Source organism: Stigmatopora argus, chromosome 1 (genome assembly GCF_051989625.1).
Source record: "Stigmatopora argus isolate UIUO_Sarg chromosome 1, RoL_Sarg_1.0, whole genome shotgun sequence".
Taxonomy (NCBI): domain Eukaryota; kingdom Metazoa; phylum Chordata; class Actinopteri; order Syngnathiformes; family Syngnathidae; genus Stigmatopora; species Stigmatopora argus.
The window spans coordinates 30,238,213-30,257,080 of record NC_135387.1 but is presented as its reverse complement, the minus strand read 5'-3'; the positions used below and the strand labels follow the sequence as shown (position 1 = coordinate 30,257,080).

The following is an 18,868-nucleotide window of genomic DNA, read 5'->3' as shown; positions in this document are numbered from 1 at the left end:
AATTACTGTTTAAAATTACGTACACGACTAAATTACGGTTATCGTAACCGAAAACCCCGACTCAAAATGGCCGACATGTGACGACGGAAGTTTCCGTTTGCTCGTTTCCTGCTTAAGACTTCTATCCTTGTACATATGACTTCTATGGGTACACTAGCAGTCGTTCGGTTTCACAGCATTTCATCTAAATGTCGGATTAATAATTGTTTTAATTATTTTCTCGCATTTTTATTAAAATTATTGCCATGAATCACGCGTAAACATGTTTTATTAATCCAGGCGGAACGTTTAATTGTTACGCTAAAGCGGAAAACAAACTTTCTTTAGGTCTTCGTGGGGACGATTTTTCCAAACGGACTTCGAATTGATCTGTTTTCATGATAACATAAACAGCTGGCGTTAACCTCATCAGATTGAGCAGCGGATTGGTATGTTGACAACATTAAACATTATTATCCATATAATATAGAATCCATATTTCACGCAATATCACCCAGTTGTTGTCGTTTTTTAAATTATTGTCCGAGGGGCCTGTTAGCCGAGAAACGAATGCTAACTCAATAACACAGCTAGCAGGGTGGCTACTTGACATTTCAGAGTACTATTTATTATTACATTATATTTATTTTGTCTCATATTACCGTTACATTCTTGTTTTGGTGGCTTGTTTTCAGCCTTTTGGGTGAAATTATACACTCATGCTAGCGCTTCAGTGAAGCTTAATCGAGGATGAGCTAATAATATAGCATGTTATTTTTATGTTAGCCTTATCAAAAGACAGTTAAATAGTGTCTTAATTACAAGTTCGAAGATTATATGCTTTTTTGACTTAGACAGTCGTAAACAATTGACATTTTCAAATATTATTTCGTGAGAGCCATAGTCAAAATTTAAAATGCAGTCGTGCCTCGATTTACGAAATTAATTTGTTCCAGAACTTTTTTCGTAACTTGAAAATGTCGTATATTTAAATTGTCTAATTCGTTCCACGGTCCTCACACAACTACCAACTAAACGCTTTAAAATGGGTCAAAGTGTCCCAATTTTGTATGAAAGATGTGAGCAAACACACCAAAATGAGAGAAAATGATTTATTAATGTCTTAAAATAAATAAAGCATATTAAAATGTGCCCTGCGCCACTGAAATATCTCCCTCCGTGGCCGTTATAGATGTAATACCCGTTTTAGTCCGCCAAATGGCGACAATAGCCGGTTCTACCAGGGCCGAAAGCCGTCCACTTTGTAGTACATTTTAGACTTTTACGTGTGCCCTATGTGTGTGTGTGTGTGTGTAAAGAAATGATTTATTAATGTCTTAAAATAAATAAAGCATGTAAAAATGTGCCCAGCGCCACTGAAATATCTCGCCGTCCACTTTGTAGTACAATTTGGACTTTTACGTGTGCCCTGTGTGTGAAAATATGTGTTATGTTGCATTTGTACAGTTTTAATCACTTAATAAGGGTAATTGCATTTATTAATAAGGGGAGCATTAGCTTAGGTGGACATGTATGTAAGAGAGAATCTTGAAACATGGATAGTGGTTGTTGTGAGACAGCCAATGAGAGCCCAGTAGAGAGTAGCGCGGTTTTAAAAAAAAACAATGCATCCGCGACATTTTCCAAATAAAATAACGGATAAGGAAATACATTTACTTTTTGGGGGATTTTGTCACTTTGATCTTTTTTGTATCTCCAGTCACTCATTTGCATATTAAAAAAAATAATAACCTGAAAATTTCATACCTAAGGGCATTCGTAAGTAGAGGTATGACGACATGAAAATGCCTTTTTTAGTCATTCCACCACTTTTAAAGTAGAAAGCAGGGTTGCCAGATAGGAGGATAATTACCAGTGCAATCACAGTGTAAAACCCACCCAGTTCGGTTCATTTTAGGAAAAAAACTGGCAACCTTTGTTTTGAAAGTAAACATGATTTAGCTCTATGAAACAAGCTAACATGAGATCTTCTGTTTTTACCCAGCAGGCGGAGGGATGAACTTCTCCCCTGTGATTGACGCAGACTTGCCAGAAACTCTCAATGGGGTTCCCTCCTCCCAAAACAGTCCTCGTTTTACCGACTCGTGGAAACGCGCAGACTTTTCGGACCCTCCATCAAAGGACCATGAAAACCATGCGGACGGACTCAAAGGACGCAACGGGCGCTACTGCTTAGTCCCCGAAATGGGAGACGACGCCATGGAAAATCATTTTTCTCCGGAGTCTTCTGACGACGTGGCCCAATCTGGCAACGCCTCGGCGCCAGGGGACGGGTCGCCGAAAGTGCCGATCCGACGACACATGTCTTGGAGGGGAGATCCTGATCTCGCCGACTTGGACGGCGGAGAGGAGGAGAAGAATGAAAACAAGTGGTGGAACGAGAAAAGGGAGATTGAGGTGAGCCAGTCAACATTTGCTTTCATTTACAATTACCGTAACTACAGTGGTACCTTGATATATGAGCTTAATTCGTTCCAGGACTGAGCTCGTATGTCGATTTTCTCGTAACTCAAATGAACGTTTCCCATAGAATTGAACTCAAAAGAAATTAATTGGTTCCAACCCTCTGAAAAAAACACCCAAAACAGGATATTGGATTGGAAAAAAATGTTTTATTTGTTCTAATTCGCCATCTATTAACAAAGTAACACATAACTAGTGGTTTAATATTACTAAAATGTGTTTAATAGTACTAAAATTAGAGAGTTTTTGCACGGCAATGCGCTCGTAACATAAAATAAACAAATTTAATTGAACTTGGATTATGATGCAGACATACTCAAAAATGAATTTAATCTAACTTTACACCACATGTGTCAAAGTGGCGGCCCGGGGGCCAAATCTGGTCCGCCGCATCATTTTGTGTGGCCCGGGAAAGTAAATGATGAGTGCCGACTTTCTGTTTTAGGATCAAATTAAAGTATTTAAGTATAGATGTATATTAAATATCCTGATTTTCCCCCTTTTAAATCAATCATTGTCATTTTTAAATCCATTTTTTCTGTGTTTTTAGTCCAAAAATCATTTTGTAAAATCTAAAAATATATTTAAAAAAGCTAAAATAAACATTGTTTTAGATCTATAAAAACGGAATATTCAGGGCTTTTAATCCAGTTCTTTTAATCCATTTATAAAAAAAATATCTAAATATCATATCTAAAATGTATATAAAATTTCCTGATTTTCCCCCTTTTAAATCAATAATTGTCATTTTGTAATCCATTTTTTCTTTGTTTTTAGTTCAAAATTCAAAATTATTATTATTAATCATATAACTGTATCAAGCTTGCCTTATAATACGCCCCATTTTGTCCCAGTCTTTACGTCACTACTCGTCATCAGCGCCGGGTCCCAGCACCGCCTACTCCCGCTTGGCGCCGCCGCCGCCGTCCCTCCACCCCGCCGACGATGCACCGTGCCCCCCTCATGTCATGGCCCAAGTCTGGGTCCGCAATGTCCGGGGGATGCAGGACAGCAAGAGCTTGGACGAGATTAGCCGAACCTGTGGAGGTACGTCTGTGATCGGTAGATATAATGTTGGAGATGAAATGATTTTTTTTGACTCGATGTCATGTGGGATGGGCCAGTTCACTTGCCGTATTTTCTCGCATATAAGCCGTATTTGTCGCTAAAAGAAATGGCGACTGAATCGATGGTACGGTTTATATGCGCATAAAAAGACGACATGCACGAAACTGCAAGGTGAAAAAGACGTCACGCAATGATCACCATGACGCCATGACGCCTTGACGCCATGACGCCATGATGCCATAACGCAAGACAATAAGAAAATGAGAATAGAGAAAAGATAAACAGATGAAATGCTAAAGAAAATTTATCTTGACGTCTACGAATGTAATTCAAGAAAAAAATTAAGCGTATCTTGCATAAAACGTGAAAAACTTTCTTGTCATTTTTGGGAACTTCCGGTCACTCCCTTGTCATTTTCGGGTACTTACGGGTCACTTCCGTGTCATTTTTGGGTACTTACGGGTCACTTCCCTGTTATTTTTCGGTACTTTCGGGTCGCTTGTCGTTTTCGGGTACTTCCGGGTCACTTCGTTGTCATTTAGGGTACTTCCGGGTCATTTTCGGGCACTTTCGGGTCACTTCCTTGTCATTTTAGGGTACTTTCGGGTCACTTCCCTGTTATTTTTGGGTACTTTCGGGTCACTTCCTTGTCATTTACGGGTACTTCCGGGTCACTTCCCTGTTATTCTTGGGTACTTTCGGGTCACTTCCTTGTCATTTAGGGTACTTCCGGGTCACTTCTTTGTCATTTAGGGTACTTCCGGGTCACTCCCTTGTTATTTAGGGTACTTCTGGGTCACTTCCTTGTCATTTAGGGTACTTCCGGGTCACTCCCTTGCCATTTAGGGTACTTCTGGGTCACTTCCTTGTCATTTAGGGTACTTCCAAGTGACTTCCTGTTGCTTTGGGGGCATTTTAAGGTCACGACCATGCATTAGTTTCCCCTATGCAAAGGCAAACCGTTCCACAAGTCATCATCATCGCCCAATTTCAATTTTCTGTTGGATTTGTGCGGGTCCTCATTGGTTTTGAATACGCTTAGACACAATTCTGTCATCTAAGCAGTGTGTGTAAACTCACCAACAGGCGGAGCCAGGGGCGGCCAATCCGAAGGCAGGCGAGCCACCATCTCCTCGGCTCTGGAGCTGGAGGGCACGGTCAGCCACGAGGGGGACCTCACCAACTTTATCACCAAGAACCTGGAGCAGAAGATCAAGATGAGTTCCAAGCCCAGTTTGGACTGCAGCGATTGTGAGGGTCATCGTTTTCTTTATGGGTTGACGATGGGTTTCCTTCTCGTGAACTGTATTGGCCCGATGATAAGACGACGCCCTCTTTTTCAAAATTTAACTTTGGAAAAAATAAATAAATAATTAAACACCAAATTTAATTTTTATACGTAAAATAATGACAGTACATCCTAAACAATATATTGGAGGGAAAAAAGCTAATTATTAGCTTGCATTCAAATCGTGAAAAAATCATCTTAATATCTGCTGAACATTTTAATATGATATCTGGCGCCACCCAGTGTTGTGAATGAGCATAACATCTAGACCCCGAATGTAAGACGACCCCTAGTTTTTCTAGTCTTATTTAATTTATTCATTCATTTCTGAACCGCTTTATTGGATCCTCATTTGGGCCGCGGGTGGTGCTGGATCTTACTCTTTTTTTATACATCTAAAACAATGTTTATTTGAGCTTTTTTTACTTAGTAAGGGAAAACGACTTTTAATCATTTGTTTTTCATTTCAAAAGGAAACAAAATATTGTCATCTATAATTTTAATTTGATCCTAAAACAGAAAGTTTGCACTCTATTAATTTTTTTCGGGCTGCACAAAATAATGCGGTGGGCCAGATTTGGGCCCCGGGCCGCTACTTTGACACCTGCATGTTTTTAGAATGTGGGTGGAAACCGTAGCACCCGAAGAAAACCCACACAAAACATGCAAACTCCACAAAAGTGGACCGACCTGGATTTGAACCAAAGACCCAAAAACTGCGAGCCCGACACGCTAACCACTAATCCACCGTGCCACCCTTTTTCAGTCTTATTCCAATGCCCTGCAAAAATCGTCTTATATTCGGGCCAAATGTCTTTATTTTTTCTTTAATATATAACTATATATAATAAATGGACATATTTGACGTTATTGTGAGTCGTTCTAACAACCCGGTGGTCATATTTTGGTGGAAAATGCTTTGACAGCTGACTGTTCGGGTCCAATCTACCGGAGCCGCGGATTATTACGACGACTGGAGGACATCCCGCCCATCGATCCCGGCGTCCTGGTCGACCTGCAGCGACACACGCAAGACATCGCGCAGAACGTGGAAATGATGATGCGAAGCCTGAACGGAACCATCCAGAACGTGAGTGGCCGACTCCTCCCCCTTCCTTTCCTCCAGCCAATCAGCGCCATCTCCGTTCTCCTCCGTTCTAGATGACGGCTCTGAGCGTCGGATACATCCAGACTTATCGAGACTCGGTGGACAGCCTGGGAGAGTCGGTGGACATGAGTATAAAGGTGATCTGTCCAACTTTCACACCACTGGTACCTCGAGATATGAGCTTAATGCGTTTCGGGACTGAGCTCGTATGTCGATTTACTCGTAACTCAAATGAACGTTTCCCATAGAAATGAACTCAAAACTAATGAATTGGTTCCAACCCTCTGAAAAAAAAAACCCAAAACAGGATATTGGATTGGAAAATCCCTGTTATTATTTCTAATTCGCCGTCTATTAACAAAGTAACAAATAACTAGTGGTTTAATATTACTGAAATGTGTTTAATACTAAAATTTGAGACTTTTTGCATGGGAACGCGCTCGTAACATAAACAAATTTAAATGAACTTGGATGACAATACAGACACACTCAAAAATAAGTTGAATCTAACCTTACACTAAATTTAATTCAAATTTTGTTTAAAATTGTGATACCTTTCTTGGCTCTACTGGCCCCGCCTCCACCCTGACTTTCAGATGCAACCTATCGAGGGTTGTTTGCTTTTGTCTGCCCTTCAAAATATTCCCAAAATGATGCACACAAATGTCCTCACAATAGGATAACGCCAACGAAAAGTAGTATATACTCCTCTCGTATTAGCAAACAAGCTCCGCCATTCTGCACTGACTAACGGGGGGGAAAAAACACTGAAAAGAATGCAACGCTCCGCCCAGTGGTCGTAGAGATATCACATGAGGGATTTCCGACCAGAAAAACAGCGGCCATGATGTTCTTATGACCAGCCTCTCGCGTCCGCTCGTATATCAAAATTTGTCTCATATCTCAAGATTAATATTTACTCAAAATTTTACTCGTATCTCAAATCGCTCGTATGTCGGGGCACTCGAATGTCAAGGTACCACTTTAGATGCAAATTTTACATTGATTTAGCATTATTCTAGCCACCATCTTTAAAACTAGCCACTATTATAAACCCACATTTGCAACCCCCGAGACTTTGCAATGATTTTTTCAGTAAAAACCGCGTGTTTTCGATATTTCCCAACCAGGGCATGTACACGCTAATGGCGCGCTGCGAGGAATTGGACCGCTCCATGCAGCCCATCAACAACCTGGCCACGCAGATCCGAGACATCAAACGAACCCTGGACGCTTTGGAGGCCGTCTGCAAGTAACGGGGACCACCTTTTTACCAAAAGGGGGTCCCGAACCACCTCCCAAGAACTCCTCGCATTTTCTGCACTCTTTACGACTGGCATGCCGGATTTTTTGCCACTCGGTTAACCGTGATGACGTCACTGTACTCTACTTGATTATTTAATTATCTCCGGGCCCCCAAAAAACTGGCAGGTTCAGGTTTTGTTCGATGTAACCGACCTGTTAAGCTTTGTTCAGATTGCAATAACCTCTCCTGGCCACAAGGGGGTGTACGTCTTTTGTTCCTACGACAGACTTTTGGGGTGTAAGGAATGCTATTTTTAATAAAATGCAATAAGATCACACGCATCTTTAACTTGTATCTTTATTTATTGGGTAAGGCTGCATTATGGAACGACAAAAAAATACAAATATAATAAAATAATAGGCACATTACTACTACGTTTGGTGGAAATTACACATCACATAAGGCTTTAAATTTAACAAAACAAGGGTCCATTAAAGAAGGCTTGCTGTAATATTATGTAAATGATACTTTTTATTATTGGATACGGAAAAGTGTTTGTGTAAGAATTAATTATATTAAAAAAACGCGAATTTGGAACCAGTTTTATCTTCTTGCAACATGTGGGGGCGCGGTCAGATGACGTCATTTGTCAAAAAATAACGAAACTGCCTCAGAAAGAACTACATGCGGCGTGAGTAAATAATTAACTATTACTATTCACCCTAAATGCGAAAAAATGAATTGTTGTTTTACTTAATAGAGCGTTTTGTGACAGATTGATTCGCAAAGTCGAACTAAAAGTTACTTTTTATAAGTTAACTTGTCTCGTGTTCGACCAAGGACACGGAGCAAGTGTCACTTAAGCTTCGTCGGGGGAAGGAAATGTAACCTTAATTTTAAAGCATTTAATTTATTTAAATTTCAAAAAATAAACTTTATTTATGTTTGAGTGAGGTGTTGCGAAAAACGACAATTTATCCGCTTCGCAGGTGAATAAATGTCGAACGTGAGGCAAACGATAGTCTTTTTTTCCTGTCAGCAGATTCGACACAATTTCACGCTGATATTTTAAATTGTTCAACTGTCATATTCGTTTTTAAACTTTCTGTTAAAAGCAACGGCTTGTTTGTTATTACCGTTGCATGCAATTGAGAATTTTGTTTTTAATGCTTTTGTTGTTAAGGATTTCCATGGAAGTCACATGACTTTTGTACAGTCCCGATCCGAAACCTCGAAAATGTATTAAAGTGAGATAAATAAAAATACTGTCCTCCCCCAATTTGAACAAAGCTATTCAACAATAAAGTTATAGAATACCCAGACCATTTTTTTGTTTTCTTATCATCACAAGAGTCGCGGGGGGTGCTATAGCCATCCCAGCTAACTATGAGCACCAGGCGGAACACACACACACTGAATATGGTTAGCATTAGCTGAAGTCATCAGCTAATGCTAACGGTTGGCATTAGCTGATGACTTATTGAACGAGTGTTTATAGGGTTAGCAGCTATTCCTATAAACACTCGTTCAATAAGGAACCCAATCATATCTATTGGTCAATTTAGAGTGCTAAATTAGCCTAGCATGCTCGTTTTTGTATTGTACGAGGAAACTGGAGTACCCGGATAAAACCCATGCGAGCCCTTGGAGAACATGCAAACTCCACCTGGGATCAAACCCAGAACCGCGAGCTACTCTTCTGCCGATTGGGAACATTCATTCATTTTCCGAACTGCTTATCCTCACAAGGGTTGCGGGGGGTGCTGCAGCCTATCCCAGCTAACTACGACCACCAGGCCGGGAACTCCCTGAATCGGTGGTCGGCCAATCGCAAGGCACGAGGAAACAAAGGACAGCTAATCATAGCTCGGGACAATTTAGAGTGGAAAATTAGCCTAGCAAGCATTTTTGGGAAAACCGGAGTACCCGGAGAAAACCCACAAAGGCAATCCCGGGGCGAAAACACGAACTCCACACAGTGAGGACCGAACTGGGAATCGAACCCTCGACCCCAGACCCACGAGCCTGACGCGCTAACCACTTTTACGCTGGTTGCGAACAAATATTACAAAATGTACACTTGATCATCCGGATAAGAATTTCTCCTGCGTTTTCCTTTGTCAGCGCCACCATGCCCGCCGACGAGATGCGAAGCGCTTTAATCCGGAAAGACGACGACGACAACGAGCCTCCGGAGGTCGGCGCGTCCGAGCCGGAGACGCCGGTGGTCGCCATCCTGGGCTCGGGCGACTTCTCCCGCTCGCTTACCGGGAGACTTCTGGCCTCGGGCTACCAGGTGGTGGTCGGGAGTCGAACCCCCAAACGCTCGGCGGCGCTCTTCCCCCGAAGTGCAGAGGTGAGACGGAATTATTGGCGGCCATATTTGAGAACTTTGCTTATATATTTTTTTAATTTTCATTTTTTGAACCGCTTTATCCTCACTAGGGTCACGGGGGGTGCTGGAGCATATCCCAGCTGAATAATAATAATAACAAAATAATAATAATAACAATAATAACAATAATAACAATAATAACAATAATAACAATAATAACAATACAATAATACAATAATACAATAATACAGTAATACAGTAATACAGTAATACAGTAATACAGTAATAAAATAATACAATAATACAATAATACAATAATACAATAACACAATAATAACATAATACAATAATAAAGTAATAAAGTAATAAAATAATACAATAATACAATAATACAATAACACAATAATACAATAATACAATAATACAATAATTAAATAATAAAGTAATAAAATAATACAATAATAATATAATAAAATAATAATAATTATTATTATAATAATAAGAACAACAAAAAGAGTAATAACAAGAACAATAATAATAAAAATAATAATAACAAGAACAGAACCATAATAAACATAATAAACATAATAAACATTACAATCATAATAAACATAAAAATAGTAATAAAATAATAAAAATAGTAATAAAATAATAAAAATGGTAATAATTATTATAATGACAAGAAGAAGAAGAAGAAGAAGAAGAAGAAGAAGAAGAACAACAACAATAAAAGTAAAAAAGAACAATAATAACACTAACAATAATAATAATAATAACCAATTGCTATTAGGCTAGCGATTTGAGTGGTTAGCGTGTCTTGCCTCACAGTTTTAGGGTCCTGGGTTCAAATCCAGGTCTGTCCACCTGTGTGGAGTTTGCATGTTCTCCCTGGGCTTGCGTGGGTTTTCCCTGGGTACTCTGCTTTCCTTCCACGTCCCCAAAAACATTCATGCTAGGCTAATTGCAGGCTAAATTGTCTCTAGCTGCGAGTGAATTGTCGTTGGGTCTCATTGTGGCTTGCGATTGGCCGTCCACCAATTCAGGGTGTCCCGAAGTCAGCTGGGATAGGCTCCAGCACCCCCCGCGACCATTGTGAGGCTAAAGCGGCTCAAAAAAGGAATGAATGGGACTTGTTTTTTAATTTATTTGTAATTTTCTCTGTTCCGGGTGGTCAGGTGACGTCCCAGTTGGAAGCGGCCAGCCGGGCCGAGGTGGTCTTCGTGGCCGTCTTCCCCGAGCATCACTCCACCCTGTCGGAACTGAGGCCGGCGTTGGCCCGCAAGATCCTGGTGGACGTCAGCAACGGCTCGCGCATCGAGTCGGACGGGCCGTCCCACGCCGAGCGACTGGCGGACGTCTTTCCCGAGAGCTTTGTGGTCAAAGGCTTTAACACCGTGTCGGCGTGGGCGCTTCAGACCGGACCTCGAGATGGAAGTAGACAGGTTGGACCCTTTTTTCTTCTTCTAAATTCCAAACCCATTCACACTTAATGGGTGGCCAGCCAATCACAGGGCACAAGGAGACAAACAACCCATCACTCTTAGCTAGGGGCAATTTGCAGTGTTCAATTAGCCTAGCATTAGATGAGATTACTTTATTCGTCCCGTATTCCGGAAATTTCATTGTCACGGTAGCACGAGGGTGAGAATACAGACACAGGAAAAGACACCCTAGACATAAATAAATAGGTTAAAAATAAATAAATAAATACATAAATAAGAATAAATAAATACATAAAAAAAAAAAAAAATCAATAAAATAAATAAAAATAAATAAATAAAAATAAATAAATCCATAAATTAAAATAAATAGATAAATACATAAACAAAAATAAATAAATACATAAATAAAAATAAATAGATAAATACATTAATAAAAATAAATAAATACATTAATAAAAATAAATAAATACATAAATAAAAAAATATATAAAAAAATATAAATATGAATAAATACATAAGCGTGTTGCTGAAATATATATATATATATATATATAGATTTTAGACATAAATAGGTAATAAATAAATAAACAAATAAATAAGCGTGGTGCTGAAATACATATATATACACATTAATAGGTAAAAATGAGTTACAAAATAAATAAACAAATATATAAATAAATACATAAGCGTGTTGCTGAGATATATATATATATATACACATTTTAGACATAAATGAATAGGTAAAAAATAAGTTAATAAATAAAAAAATAAATATATACATATATATATATAGTATATATATACATTTTAGACATAAATGAATAGGTAAAAAATAAGTTAATAAATAAAAAAATTAATATATACATACATATATATATACATAAATATATATACATATATATATATATATATATATATATATATATATATATATATATATATATATATATATATAAATAAATACATAAGCGTGTTGCTGAAATATATATATATATACACACATTTTACACATGAATAAATAGGTAATAAATAAATAAATAATTAAACCCGTAAATAAATACATATATAAATAAATAAATATATAAATCAATAAGCGTGTTGCTGAAAAATATATATAAATATACATAAACACACACAATGAGACAAACAACCAATCACTCATAGCGATGAACATTTGAGCATACAATTAGCCTAGCATACATGTATGTGAGAGGAAACCCGAAGAAAACCCACGCACCCTCAGCGAGAACACGCAAACTCCACACAGAACTTTCCGAACCTGGTCTTGAACCCAGATCCCCCACCCCATGGCCAACCCGCTAACCAATCAAACCACCTTCCATGTTCCCGACGCAGGTTTTCCTCTGCGCCGACAACCCTCACGCCAAGCGCTCGGTCCTCGCCATCTGTCGCCGCATGGGTTTTTCTCCCGTGGACGCTGGGCCGCTCTCTGGCGCCCTCCAGCTGGAAAACCTTCCCCTGTCTCTGTTCCCCTCCTGGAGGAAGCCCGTCCTCGCCACCGCCATCCTCTTCGTCTTCTTCTACCTCTACAACTTCGTCCGCGACGTCCTGCACCCGCTGGTCACGGGGGGGCGGAGCCTCTTCTACAAAATGCCGGTGGAGACGGTCAACGTGACCTTGCCGTCCGTGGCCCTGGTGATGCTGGCGTTGGTTTACGCGCCGGGCGTGATGGCCGCCGCCCTCCAGCTGTGGCGGGGGACCAAGTACAGTCGTTTTCCCGGCTGGTTGGACCAATGGATGGACGGCAGGAAGCAGCTGGGATTGTGCGGCTTCCTGTGCGCCGCCACGCACGCCGTTTACAGTCTTTGTCTGCCGATGAGGCAGTCGGCTCGTTACAAGTTGCTCAACGCCGCCTACAAACAGGTGAGGAGCAAAGAAATGTCGCCTTTCATTTTTCATATCAACATTACAGTATCATAACTGCATTTTGATTAGCCGTAAATGAGATAGTTAGAGCTGGGCGATATATGACAAGAATTGGTATCACCATAAAAAAGTCGATATCGATGATTATCAAGTAAGTAAATGGCGTTCCGCCTGATTCAATTATGAAAGTAAATATGTTACCTTACTTTATAAGAAAAGGGAATATGAACTATGAGGATTTTATAAAGTACAGTCGTACTTCTACTTACGAATGCATGTAGGTACGAATGTTTCAGGTTACAATTTTTTAATATGCAAATGAGTGACTCTAGATATGAAAAAGATTCAAGTTACGAAATCCCCCAAAAAGTAAATGTATTTCCTTATCCATTATTTTATTTTGAAGTCCCCTTATTACGCGATTAGAAACTACAAATGCAACGTGGCACATATTTTATTTATTTTATATTTCATACACACACTCATGCACACGCACACACACACTCTCACACACACACACACACACTGGCACATATTTTCACACACACACAGGCACATATTTTCACACACACACACACACACACTGGCACATATTTTCACACACACACACGCATGTACACACACACTAACACACACACTGGCACAAATTTTCACACACACGCATGCACACACACACTAACACACACTAACACACACACACACACTGGCACATATTTTCACACACACGCATGCACACACACACACACACAAACACACACTGGCACATCTTTTGACACACACACGCACACGGTCACAAACACACACTGGCACATATTTTCACACACACACACATGCACGCACACACATACACACACACACACTGGCACATATTTTCACACACACACACGCATGTACACACACTAACACACACACTGGCACAAATTTTCACACACACGCATGCACACACACACTAACACACACTAACACACACACACACACTGGCACATATTTTCACACACACGCATGCACACACACACACACAAACACACACTGGCACATCTTTTGACACACACACGCACACGGTCACAAACACACACTGGCACATATTTTCACACACACACACATGCACGCACACACATGCACGCACACACACACACACATACTCACACACGCACACACACACACTCACACACACACACACACTCACTCACACAAACAGCCACATACTAACACACACATTAACACACACACACACACACTGGCACATATTTTCACACACACACACACGAACGCACACACACACACACACAAACACACACCGGCACATATTTTCACACACACACACACACACACACACAGGGCACACGCAAAATTCTAAAATGTACTACAAAGTGGACAGCTTTCGGCCCAAGTAGAACGGGCTCTTGCCATATGTTCATATGCGTTATTTATTTTAAGACATTAAATAATTATTGACATGAAATAAGAAAAATATTACAGGCTGTCCTCAAATGATTACAGTGGGTTAAGGACATTTTCAATATGGCTGCTCTTTGCACAGGTATGAGGCATTTAAACAAAAAAATAAAAAATAAAAAGTCAGGGAGAATTCACTTGGATCTTTTAGTGGGTCGGCTCGGTGTTGTCCTGCATCTCATAACCGCTTATTTTGGCCGTTATTGTCCTTTTGCGTTCAGGCTCCTTGTTAGCCTCTATTGCTAACATGCTAAAAACACGTTTCCTCGTCCTGAACGTTGATCTGGAATTAGCGTTCATTTCGAAACAGCGCCCCCATTCTACGTGGTGGTCAGATTGTGTAACTGCAGTTTAAAATGATCGAATTTTAATCAATTTTTTTTGGCATGCAGGTGCAAGATCACGTGGAGGTGGCGTGGAACGAAGAACAGGTGTGGAGGATGGAGCTCTACTTGTCCGCGGGTATTCTAGCGCTCGGGTTGTTGTCCCTGCTGGCCGTCACGTCGCTGCCCTCTGTGGCCAACAACGTCAACTGGCGAGAGTTCAGCTTCGTGCAGGTAAGCCACGGGAAGTTCATCCGGGTAACACACGTCCAATCCGGTTTAATCGGGTCGTAAATCCAACAGCGGTTTAGTTCCAAAATTTACAGCGGAAGGAGCAAACGTTTGCAAGCCGCTGATTGGACGTCTATTGTTGTCAATGGCACTCATAGGCTTCAACCGGATTCATGAAAATGTATTTGCCTCAATATAAGACGCTGTTTTTTGCATTGAAATGAGAGTGGAAATGTGGGAGTGGTCTTACATTTGGGTTCTAGATGTTATACCCATTCCCAACGCTAGATGGCGCCAGATATCTTGAGTGAATGCGGAACACTGATTGTCAATGCAATTTATTTAGATGTGATAGACAGTTTTTGCATGATTTGAATGAGGCAAAATAATAATTTCTCTTTTTATAATCATTATTTTGTGTATAGAAATTGAATTTGGGGTCGTCTTATAATCAGGATCGTCTTATATTCGGGCCAGTATCTTTCATAATTCACAAATAGAAAATGAACATTGAAAGTTCAAGTTCAGAAAATCATATTTCAATTCATCACATTATTATTTTTATGTTTACAAAAAATACTGAAAAATAAACAACTACCGTAATTACTCGAATATAACGCGCACTCGAAAATAACACGCAGGTATAACTTTGGGCCAAAAAAATCTGGAAAAACGCAGTACTCGAATATAGTGCGCACCTAAAATTTCCCGCTGACGAAAATAAGAAATCTTACCTTTTTTTCTTCGTTTCACGATTGTTTTGTTCAAACAAATTTATTCATTAGAATCCTTCAAATGAAAAGTTCCTCTCTCTCTTTGTCTGTCCTCTCATACATCTCTTCGTTGAGAATCCTATCAACGTCCACGCTTCCTTCATCCACTTCCTCTTCCTCCCACAACACATCATCCGATTGGCTTTACGAGATGATGTAAAATCCGTGTGTCAAAGTGAGTTTGACAATGCTTTTTTCGATCGAAAATTTGTCATTTATTTTAGTTATTGATTATAACACTGAACTGAGAGAGGGTGAACTGAGACGGGTACGAGGCTAGAGGGGGGCAGTGGTGGTCTCGGCTTCACGAGATGACGTAAAATCCGTGCGTCGGCTCTACGAGATGACGTAAAATCCGTGCGTCAAAGTGAGTTTGACAATGCTTTTTTCGATCGAAAATTTGTAATTTATTTTATTCAATTCAATATCAATTCAATTTATTTGGCAAGAAAAAGCACCAGGCTAAGGGCCATGTAACAAAAAAAAATAAAATAAAAAAAAAATAAAAATAAAAAATAAAAAAATAAAAAAATAAAAATAAAAAAAAATTAGTTTTTGATTATAACACGCACCCCCAACTATTGGAATTAATTATTTTGCAAAAACCTGCGTGTTATATTCGAGTAATTACGGTAGCTCCCTCTAGTGTTAAACCAGAAAAGTGCGACAGGATCGTCTTATATTCGGCCCAGTACTGTATATTTTCATAATTTACATGTTTTATTTTTTTATTAATAATTTTAATTTTATTCTTATTATTATTTATTATTTCAATTCATCACATTATTATTTTTGTTTAAAAAAATACTGAAAAAATAAACAAATAGCTCCCTCTAGTGTTAAACCAGAAAAGTGCAACATAATCGTAAGCCGACGTCCAGCTTCTCGTGCAGGCCGTCGATTGGTCAAGGCCGACCGCACTGATTGATGACTCTCTCCCGCCCCCTTCAGTCCACTTTAGGCTACTGCGCCCTGTTCATGTCCACTCTCCACACACTCCTCTTTGGCTGGAACCGTGCGTTGGACCCGAACCAATACCGCTTTTGCCTGCCGCCCACTTTCTTACTGGTCCTGGTCCTCCCAGTCTCCGTGCTACTGGTCCGCCTCCTTCTCCTGTGGCCCTGTTTGGCCCACCCACTCCGACGGATCCGCCGCGGGTGGGAGAGGCGGAGCCACGTGCGTTTTAACCTCCCCAACGACGACCGCTCGGATAACGTCAGCCATGTTTAAAAGCGTTGCCCCCGGCGACGTGGGGTGGAACAAAGCTTATCAAATTAAAAATAAATAAAAGGGAGATAAAAACAATGAGGTGGCACGGTGATGAAGTGGTTAGCGCGTCGGGCTCGCAGTCCCGGGGTCGAGGGTTCGATTCCAAGTTGGTCCTTGCTTTGTGTGGAGTTGGCGTGTTCAACCGGGGGCTCACATGGGTTTTTTCAGGGTACTACGGTGTCCGCCCACATTCCAAAAAAACATGGATGCTAAGCGCTAAATTGTAGGATAAATGGTTCCTAGCTGTGCGTGTGATTGGACGTTTGTTTCATTGTGACTCGTGATTGGTTGGCCAACGATTCGGGGTGTTTACAGTTAGCGGAGATAAGATCCGTCACCCCCCGCGAGCCTTGTGAGGATAAGCGGTTCAGAAAATGAATGAAAAGTGAAGAAAACGATAAACGCAACAATAAATATGGGCATAAATATATCATGAAATAAAAGTTAAAGTGACTATAAATACAAAAAAATATGAAATCAAGTTAAAAAATATATATACTACGTAAAAATAAAGTATAATGAATGTTTAATGATCGTATAATTCGCTGTATAAATCAACGTTAGCTACATTGTACGCTAATCAGCTGTTAGCATCTACAGACGCAACCAAACCAACTAAGACCGCCCCCTTTTTTGAATTACAACTTTATTGTTCACTAACTCACAATGTAAAAAAAAATATAATAAAGTACTTTTATTTGTTACATTTATATAGTTATTTCAGTATTTTTATATATTTTATTTTAACTTTATTTCAATTAAAAAAATTACATATTCATTGTTATTTTTACTTTTTATTTCAAGTTGTATTAATGTCCATATTTATTTTTTAATATAATTGATTATTTTTCTACTTATACCCCTCTTTGTTTTCACTTTAATTGATTTATTTTTAATTTTAGGAGCTTTGGTCCACCAGAGTTTGTTTTCTAAATGAGTTTAGAAAGCAGAAATATTTTAATTTTTATAGTTATTAGTAAGATATGACACTGTAGATTGTTGATTCACTGTGCCTTCTTATTTATTTTTAACTCAAATATGTTGCTCAATCTGTGCCAAAATCTGCTGTTTTTGAACATAGCTTTTATTTGTATGTGTTTTCCTCATGCTCATGCTGATTTCTGTTCTAATTGTGATTGTTAAATACTTTCGATTAAAGTCGTTTTTAATAAATACGTATTTGCAGTTTGGACATTCAAGATAGGCGTTTTGGTTTGTATAATACCACCTTGTGGCCAAAAAGAGCCTTGTTTTTGGAGAATTTTCCATCTACCAGTACTACTACTACTACCTGTACTACTACTACAACTACTACTACCAGTACTAATACTACTACTACTACCAGTGCTACTATTACAACTACTACTACCAGTACTACTACTACCAGTGCAACTACTACAACTACTACTACCAGTACTACTACTACCAGTGCTACTACTACAACTACTACTACAACTACTACTACCAGTACTACTACCAGTACTACTACTACTACGACCAGTGCTACTATTACAACTACTACTACCAGTACTACTACTACTACCAGTGCTACTACTACCACTACTACTACTACCAGTGCTACTACTACAAGTACTACTACCAGTACTACTACTACTACCAGTGCTACTACTACAACTACTACTACTACTACCAGTGCTACTGATACAACTACTACTACCTGTACTACTACTACCCGTGCTACTACAACTACAACTACTACCACTACTACTACTACCACCAGTACTACTACCACTACTACTACTACTACCACTACTACTACTACCAGTACTACTACTACTACTACAGATCCATCTAGTGGATTTATACCCCAATCCCCAACTACTACTATCACTACCACCAGTACTACCACTGCTACTACTATCACTACCACCAGTACTACCACTGCTACTACTACCAATACTATTAATACTACACATCCACTTAGTGGATTTATAACACAATCCCCTACTAATACTCCTA

At 39.5% G+C, this 18,868-nt stretch overlaps 2 protein-coding genes across 2 annotated transcripts; both read left to right on the top strand.

Annotated features, from left to right (window-relative positions):
* Window positions 1-126: 126 nt before the first annotated feature.
* borcs6 (BLOC-1 related complex subunit 6) lies at window positions 127-7,514 on the top strand. The gene is made up of 7 exons (XM_077616636.1): window positions 127-428; window positions 1,985-2,397; window positions 3,318-3,510; window positions 4,618-4,782; window positions 5,746-5,909; window positions 5,981-6,064; window positions 7,058-7,514. Exons 2-7 carry the CDS (start codon window positions 1,996-1,998, stop codon window positions 7,181-7,183), a joined length of 1,134 nt encoding a protein of 377 aa, XP_077472762.1. The 5' UTR covers window positions 127-428; window positions 1,985-1,995; the 3' UTR covers window positions 7,184-7,514.
* A 324-nt stretch (window positions 7,515-7,838) lies between these two features.
* LOC144086138 (metalloreductase STEAP3-like) lies at window positions 7,839-18,078 on the top strand. Its single transcript, XM_077615948.1, has 6 exons — window positions 7,839-7,864; window positions 9,298-9,529; window positions 10,684-10,950; window positions 12,307-12,834; window positions 14,685-14,849; window positions 16,571-18,078. The coding sequence occupies exons 2-6, from the start codon at window positions 9,305-9,307 to the stop codon at window positions 16,847-16,849; spliced, it is 1,464 nt and encodes a 487-aa protein (XP_077472074.1). The 5' UTR covers window positions 7,839-7,864; window positions 9,298-9,304; the 3' UTR covers window positions 16,850-18,078.
* The last annotated feature ends 790 nt before the right edge of the window (window positions 18,079-18,868 follow it).